Source organism: Entelurus aequoreus, linkage group LG15 (assembly GCF_033978785.1).
Source record: "Entelurus aequoreus isolate RoL-2023_Sb linkage group LG15, RoL_Eaeq_v1.1, whole genome shotgun sequence".
Classification (NCBI taxonomy): domain Eukaryota; kingdom Metazoa; phylum Chordata; class Actinopteri; order Syngnathiformes; family Syngnathidae; genus Entelurus; species Entelurus aequoreus.
The window spans coordinates 48,957,040-48,964,957 of NC_084745.1; the positions used below are offsets into that span (position 1 = coordinate 48,957,040).

General features: G+C 39.4%; 1 protein-coding gene across 2 annotated transcripts in view; it reads left to right on the forward strand.

The window, feature by feature from the left end:
* The window catches only part of LOC133630225 (cyclic nucleotide-gated cation channel beta-3-like), a 37,159-nt gene that overhangs the window by 9,090 nt on the left and 20,151 nt on the right, over positions 1-7,918 (forward strand). For both annotated transcript variants that reach the window (XM_062021690.1, XM_062021689.1), the window contains exons 8-10: positions 15-101; positions 167-231; positions 4,818-4,940. In XM_062021690.1, coding sequence (XP_061877674.1) covers positions 15-101; positions 167-231; positions 4,818-4,940 — 275 coding nt within the window. The remainder of the gene's footprint in view (positions 1-14; positions 102-166; positions 232-4,817; positions 4,941-7,918) is intronic.

The window sequence follows — 7,918 nt, forward strand, 5'->3', positions numbered from 1 at the left end:
TCTGTCCTGCGAAGATTGACATCTTCAGCATCCTGCCTTTTGACCTCTTCTGCCTGCACTTCCAATTCTCTTCCATTTACAGACTCAACCGCTTCATCAGGGTAGTTCTTCTCTCCCCCTCATAATTCTTGTATTTGAGTTCTTACTCGTCTTTTTTCTGTTATAGCTCGGCTCTTTCTTTGAATTCAGCGACCGACTAGAGAGCATCATGGCCAAAGCCTACATCTGGAGGTAGGAGATGCTTTAGAGGAGTCGTGCAAATCAGTGCTCTCTCAGTTTTGAATGATACTGTAGCTCTATTCCAGAGCTGGGCAAATATTTTTACTCGGGGGGCCAGATTGAGAGAAAAAATGTGTCTGGGGGGGGCCAATGTGTATGTGTGTTTAAATTTAGATGTAAAAATCTGCTGTACACTATTTGTGTTTGGGTCCCTTTTTTTAGGAACACTAATATCAAAATCACAATGTCCTACAGAATTCTAAAAACAGACCACCTCAAACAAACGGAATGGAACTTTACAGTTTACACCTAAAATGTACATGAACATTTTTAATTTCCTTTTTTTTTTCATTTATTTAATTATTTCAGGCAATGACAAAAAAGTACAAAGTTGACAACACATAATAATATAAATTAATATGTTGCAAAAGGTAATGTATAGTATGTAATGCATGATTGTACAGTTTTGCCTGAAAGGGAGTGGGAAGAAGATCATTTATTTAATCCCACCCCCAGTTCTCCATTCAGTGATTATTCACATGAGTTTCACTCTTACTTTGTTCAAGGATTATAATACAGATGTTGTATCATAGTGGCATTACCACAGGTAACAATAATTATTACACTGTAACAATAATTTGTATCAACAATGTAGGAATAATGAATATACCAACAATGGTAATAGACAAAATGCCAACAATGGTAATAGACAACATAGCAACAATGGTAAGGGAACATTGAGCACATGTTAACACTTTGAGACAGAGTACAACAGCAGGTCAAATTAAAGACCCTCATCTCTGTATTTGAACCAGACCCCATGTTTTGTATAATAGTTTAAATTGATTAATAAAATAAAATAAAGTGGGATTTACAATATTAAAGGCCTACTGAAATGAAATGTTCTTATTTAAACGGGGATCGCAGATCCATTCTATGTGTCATACTTGATCATTTTGCGATATTGCCATATTTTTGCTGAAAGGATTTAGTAGAGAACATCGACGATAAAGTTCGCAACTTTTGGTCGCTGATAAAAAAGCCTTGCCTGTACCGGAAGTAGCGTGACGTCGCAGGTTGAAGGGCTCCTCACATTTCCCCATTGTTTACACCAGCAGCGAGGGCGATTCGGACCGAGAAAGCGACGATTACCCCATTAATTTGAGCGAAGATGAAAGATTCGTGGATAAGGATCGTGAGAGTGAAGGATTCGAGTGCAGTGCAGGATGTATATCTTTTTTCGCTCTGACCGTAACTTAGGTACAAGCTGGCTCATTGGATTCCACACTTTCTCCTTTTTCTATTGTGGATCACGGATTTGTATTTTAAACCACCTCGGATACTATATCCTCTTGAAAATGAGAGTCGAGAACGCAAAATGGACATTCACAGTGACTTTTATCTCTACGACAATACATCGGTGAAGCACTTTAGCTACGGAGCTAACATGATAGCATCGTGCTTAAATGCAGATAGAAACAAAATAAATAAACCCCTGACTGGAAGGATAGACAGAAGATCAACAATACTACATCTGGACATGTAACTACACGATTAATGCTGTACCGTCGGACGAAGCCTAGCAATGCTGTTGCTAACGACGCCATTGAAGCTAACTTAGCTACGGGACCTCGACAGAGCTATGCTAAAAACATTAGCTATCCACCTACGCCAGCCCTCATCTGCTCATCAACACCCGTGCTCACCTGCGTTCCAGCGATCAACGGCGCGACGAAGGACTTCACCCGATCATTGATGCGGTCGGCGGCTAGCGTCGGATAGCGCGTCTGCTATCCAACTCGAAGTCCTCCTGGTTGTGTTGATACAGCCGGCCGTTGATACAGCCGGCCGCTAATACACCGATCCCCCCTACAGCTTTCTTCTTTGCAGTCTTCATTGTTCATTAAACAAATTGCAAAAGATTCACCAACACAGATGTCCAGGATACTGTGGAATTTTGCGATGAAAACAGAGCTGTTTGTATTGGGATACAATGTGTCCGAATACTTCCGCTTCAACCATTGACGTCACGCGCAAACGTCATCATACATAGACGTTTTCAACCGGAAGTTTCCCGGGAAATTTAAAATTGCACTTTATAAGTTAACCCAGCCGTATTGGCATGTGTTGCAATGTTAAGATATCATCATTCAGACTGCGTGGTCGGTAGTAGTGGCTTTCAGTAGGCCTTTAACTATGAACAACAAAACACTGAATATTAACAACATATGAACTCGCTCTTTTACTTCTCAGACCAGCTCCTTATCTTTTACTATCAAGCAAAACACAACAAAAATGTAACAAACAGCAAAATATGAATGCAAAGTAATAAACACCTACAATATGATGTATTATCACTTTTATGCAGAAATTTGTTGTAAAAATCTGCTTCCGCATCTGTTCCTGACACATGCGTTTCGTGCTGGTTGCTCTGAAAATCAAACCCCGCCCACTCTGCTTTGTTCCTGGTCTGAGCTGATGTGACGTAGATTACCATATTAACTTCTATAACATCCAAAAGCGCAGATTTCAACCATTGGAATACTTTCTACAGTTCAAGACTTACGGTCATTTAAAAACAGCACTGCACATCATAATGGCGGCTACAGTTTTGAGGTTAAAGGTCCAAAAAAATTATTTATAACGTCTGGTGGGCCGGATTGAAAATCTTAATGGGCCGCATGTGGCCCGCGGGCCGTATTTTGCCCAGGTCTGCTCTATTCAGTACAATCTTTTTTTTTTATCCCTTGTGCCCATTGGCCCACATTCTAATGTGCGTGAATGTGTAACTTCTCCTTCTAACTCCATACAGTAAATGGCATCATAACTGCTTGTTACCACACACAGCTGTTCTGCCAGAGCATAAAAAGAGGGATCAGTCTTGCTAATTTACCGATTATTTTTAGGGCAAATTTAGACTCCTCTGATTGTCTTTTTTTCCAGAAAAAGCAAATCTAGCGACTTTTTCTTATTAGACCTGTTTAGAAACTGGAACATGAGAGCATGAGTGCGTAAAGCATTAATACAACTCAAGTAGACATGTTCCATTACATAGTACAGTACATTGGGAATAATCTTGCATACTTACAAAAATGGCACGTTTTTACGTTGTGAACAAAGTAAAATGCATAAAAATCAGTTGAACAATGAGCAAGTTGTGTTTTTAATATGCAACCAGCCAAAAATTGTACTTTAGTAAGTGTACCGTTACTTAAGAGTAATATGACTCAAATAAAAGAAAGAAATAGTCATTCATATAATTATTTGTGTAAGAGTCAATAAGTATTCTACGATAAAAACTAGTCAAGTAGTGGTAGCTATTATTTTAATGGTTCTTGGACTACATCCATAGTGTAAAACGTAAAACCATTTCAAATTTACTACGTGTTTTCTCTAGTCTGAAGTAGAATTCTTGTAGGCGGAAATGTGAACATTTCTACTTACACAAATGACAGTGCATGATATATATGTATGTATATGTATCAGTGTTCCTAAAAATAGGACCCAAGCACACATACTGTACAACAGATTTTCACAGCTTACATATATATGCGTGTGTGTGTGTGTATATGTATACATGTGTGTTGTCAGGTTCAAACACTGATGACATCTTTTAAACAAGACAAGAAGCAAGGAATTAAACAGAGACCGAATTAAATTTGGCCCAATGAGGAGAAATGCGTAGACACTGTACCCTTGCACAGTGTCGTCGCACGCTCTGACGAAAGATTGTACGCTTCCTCTTTTATTTGGACTTTCCCTGATTACATGGCAACAGCTGTTTCTAAAGGAAGGGGGTCGTAAACAGCCGCTGCCATTATCACAAAACAGTTCAAAGAAAAGGTGTCTGGAGCTTGGGCAGGTCCTGTTTCCTCTCCGCTTTGTAGATCTCGGGTCAAGACAATATATTTCTGTGGATTACAATACATCAAAGAAACTGACGCCTTTATGTCGCTCCCCATCCTACACAGTGGAGTTTTACAAGCCTTCTGGTTGGTAGGTTCAAAGACAGCTTTTGTCCTGTCGCAGTGCGAGCTGAACTCGATGTAACACAAAGTTTTGTGATAACTTAGATACAATTATTCTGACAGTGTGTGTGTGTGTGTGTGTGTGTGTGTGTGTGTGTGTGTGTGTGTGTGTGTGTGTGTGTGTGTGTGTGTGTGTGTGTGTGTGTGTGTGTGTGTGTGTGTGTGTGTGTGTGTGTGTGTGTGTGTATATATATATATATATATATATATATATATATATATGCTGTATATATGTATATATGCTGTATATATATTTTTTTTCTATAAATTTGGCCCCCCGAGTCAAAATAATTGCCCAGGCCTGATGTATGGTGTAGAACGCCCATACTTCCTGGTCACCCACTTGATTAGTTTGAGCCCTGCTGCCACCTAGCAGGAGGCTTGTGTATCGTTCAAGCATGAATAATGTCACAAGAGGAACCCACCCCCACAGCGTCCATATAAACCACACGGCCAATAGTGCTAATTAGATCTGCAGTCCTGTATTGATATCTATAGACAATGTGCCTGAACAGTCATTTTATACGCTTTTTCTTTTCCTTTTTTAATTTTTTTTTTTTTTTTTACCAGAGTTGCTCGCACCACAGGCTACCTGCTCTACAGCCTCCATATCAATGCCTGTGCCTTCTATGTGGCCTCAGTCAATCAGGGCCTGGGCAGCACGACGTGGGTCTACGACGGGAAGGGGGTGGCGTATGTACTTTTCTCTTATTTTCCTGTTTGAAGCTCACTGGGATACTGGAGCTCTCCGTGGTGCTGGAGATGGTCGCAGACAAAAGCTGTCCATGGTGCTGATCATGTCTGCAAGGACTGATTGTATTGCAACTGCAGGGCCAGCAATTGAGTCACATTTGCGACTAAAATAGGTCCTGCGAGTATTAAAAAAAAAAAGTAGCAAACTTGCGAATACAGATTTGACCCTTTAATTTGTGTTTTGCTCCTGAAATAAATCTATCCAAATTTTATCAAACTACAGTAAAATGTTCGTATAACATGTTTAAAATAAACTTTAACCAAATGGACAAGTGATTGACGCGGAGCTCCACTGTGTGGAGCAGTAGCTGCAGCGGGGCTGTGTGTAAGCTCGAGTCTTTGAACACGCAAGAAAATAAGTTAAGTTAAAGTTAAAGTACCAATGGTCTTAGTAATACACAAAAAAATGTTTCCACCACCTTAAAACTTGACACAAACTGCACTGCGCGTGAGTAACTATGAGGGTCTGTGTATATAACAATTGACGATTGAAGTGACACACTTGCCATGTAAACAATACCCCGTTTGTTGACAAGAACATACAACCCTGGAATCACATTCAGTCGATTTATAAAGCAGAGGTAACACAAACCAGTGAAAGATTTAGAGTTGACAAACTGCTGCTGCTAGCGTGCTAAGCTAACAAAACAGCTCAAGCTACGCCTGTGACTCAGACCGAGGACGACTCGCTGATGTCACATGTCACTAGGCACCCGGCACCGCCTTTTAAAAGGCACACACTAAAACTTATCTTCACTGCATTATGCCAGATATTTAAAGTTGTTTTTATTAAGTAACACATTACATTTATTAAAGAGTAATTCAATTGTTTTTTTTGGTGAAGTAACAATTAACGGTAATTAATGAATTTTTAAAAGTCATTTTCAGAACACAGCCTGTCACACAGCATCATGAAGAAGAAGCTTTAACAATAATGTTTATTGTTAAAGGTCAATTATTTTCATGTTTAAACATGTCCTCTTAAACATTTTCTTCTTTTGTGATTTTGTGAGCTGAAGAATTGAGCATCGCTGAATGTTTTTTTTAAAAAGATTGGAGATTACATTTGACTTTTCTTTTATTATTTTCAAAGCTTTTTATTTGTTCTTATCTCAAACACCTCTTAAGTTAGGATCCTATTATGCAAAATCTACTTTTCGTACTTGTTGGTACCTGTTTTGTGTATTTGGGATCCCTATTAGTCCCCAAAGTTGAAAAACAGGACACGGAGGAGATATTTAGTTATGTCAACGGATATTTCCATGTACCGTATTTTTCGGAGTATAAGTCGCTCCGGAGTATAAGTCGCTCCGGAGTATAAGTCGCACCGGCCGAAAATGCATAATAAAAAAGGAAAAAAACATATAAGTCGCACTGGAGTATAAGTCGCATTTTTGGGGGAAATGTATTTGATAAAAGCCAACACCTAGAATAGACATTTGAAAGGCAATTTAAAATAAATAAAGAATAGTGAACAACAGGCTGAATAAGTGTACGTTATATGAGGCATAAATAACCAACTGAGAACGTGCCTGGTATGTTAACGTAACATATTATGGTAAGAGTCATTCAAATAACTATAACATATAGAACATGCTATACATTTACCAAACAATCTGTCACTCCTAATCGCTAAATCCCATGAAATCTTATACGTCTAGTCTCTTACGTGAATGAGCTAAATAATATTATTTGATATTTTACGCTAGTGTGGTAATAATTTCACACATAAGTCGCTCCTGAGTATAAGTCGCACACCCGGCCAAACTATGAAAAAAACTGCGACTTATAGTCCGAAAAATACAGTAGTGGCCGTGCCAGCAATCGGAGGGTTGCTGGTTACTGGGGTTCAATCCCCACCTTCTACCATCCTAGTCACGTCCGTTGTGTCCTTGGGCAAGACACTTCACCCTTGCTCCTGATGGCTGCTGGTTAGCGCCTTGCATGGCAGCTCCCGCCATCAGTGTGTGAATGTGTGTGTGAATGGGTGAATGTGGAAATACTGTCAAAGCGCTTTGAGTACCTTGAAGGTAGAAAAGCGCTATACAAGTATAACCCATTTATCATTTATTTATTTATTTATGGGTCAAACTATATCCATATATGAGTTTTGATCCATATCTGTGTTTAATTGAGTGTTACAGTAGGCATTGTGTTTATATGTAAGTACATGTGTACCTTGTTTGAGTGTTAATAATGAAATTCGGATATTTGAAACATTTCATAATTCTACAACATTTTTTCTGAGCTACAAAAAAAAGTATGCTACTAATTTTTTCATTTAAAGGCCTATTGAAAGCCACTACTACCGACCACGCAGTCTGATAGTTTATATATCAATGATGAAATCTTAACATTGCAACACATGCCAATACGGCCGGGTTAACTTATAAAGTGCAATTTTAAATTTCCCGCTAAACTTCCGGTTGAAAAACTCCTTTGGATATGACGTATGCGCGTGACGTAGCCAGTAGAACAGAGGTATGGCTTCCCCATTGAGGCCAATACAAAAAGCTCTGTTTTCATTTCATAATTCCACAGTATTCTGGACATCTGTGTTGGTGAATTTTTTGCAATTTGTTTAATGAACAATGGAGATTGCAAAGAAGAAAGTTGTAGGTGGGATCGGTGTATTAGCAGCTGGCTGTAGCAACACAACAAGAGGACTTACTTGGATAGCAGACATGCTAGCCACCAACCGATGCTAGCCACCAACCGCATCTGTGATCGGGTGAAGTCCTTCGTCGCGCCGTCGATCGCTGGAACGCAGGTGAGCACGGGTGTTGAGGAGCAGATGAGAGCTGGCTGGCGTAGGTGGAGCGCTAATGTTTTTATCATAGCTCTGTGAGGTCCGGTTGCTAAGTTAGCTTCAGCGTCGTTAGCAACAGCATTGTTAAGCTTTGCCAGGCTGAGAATTA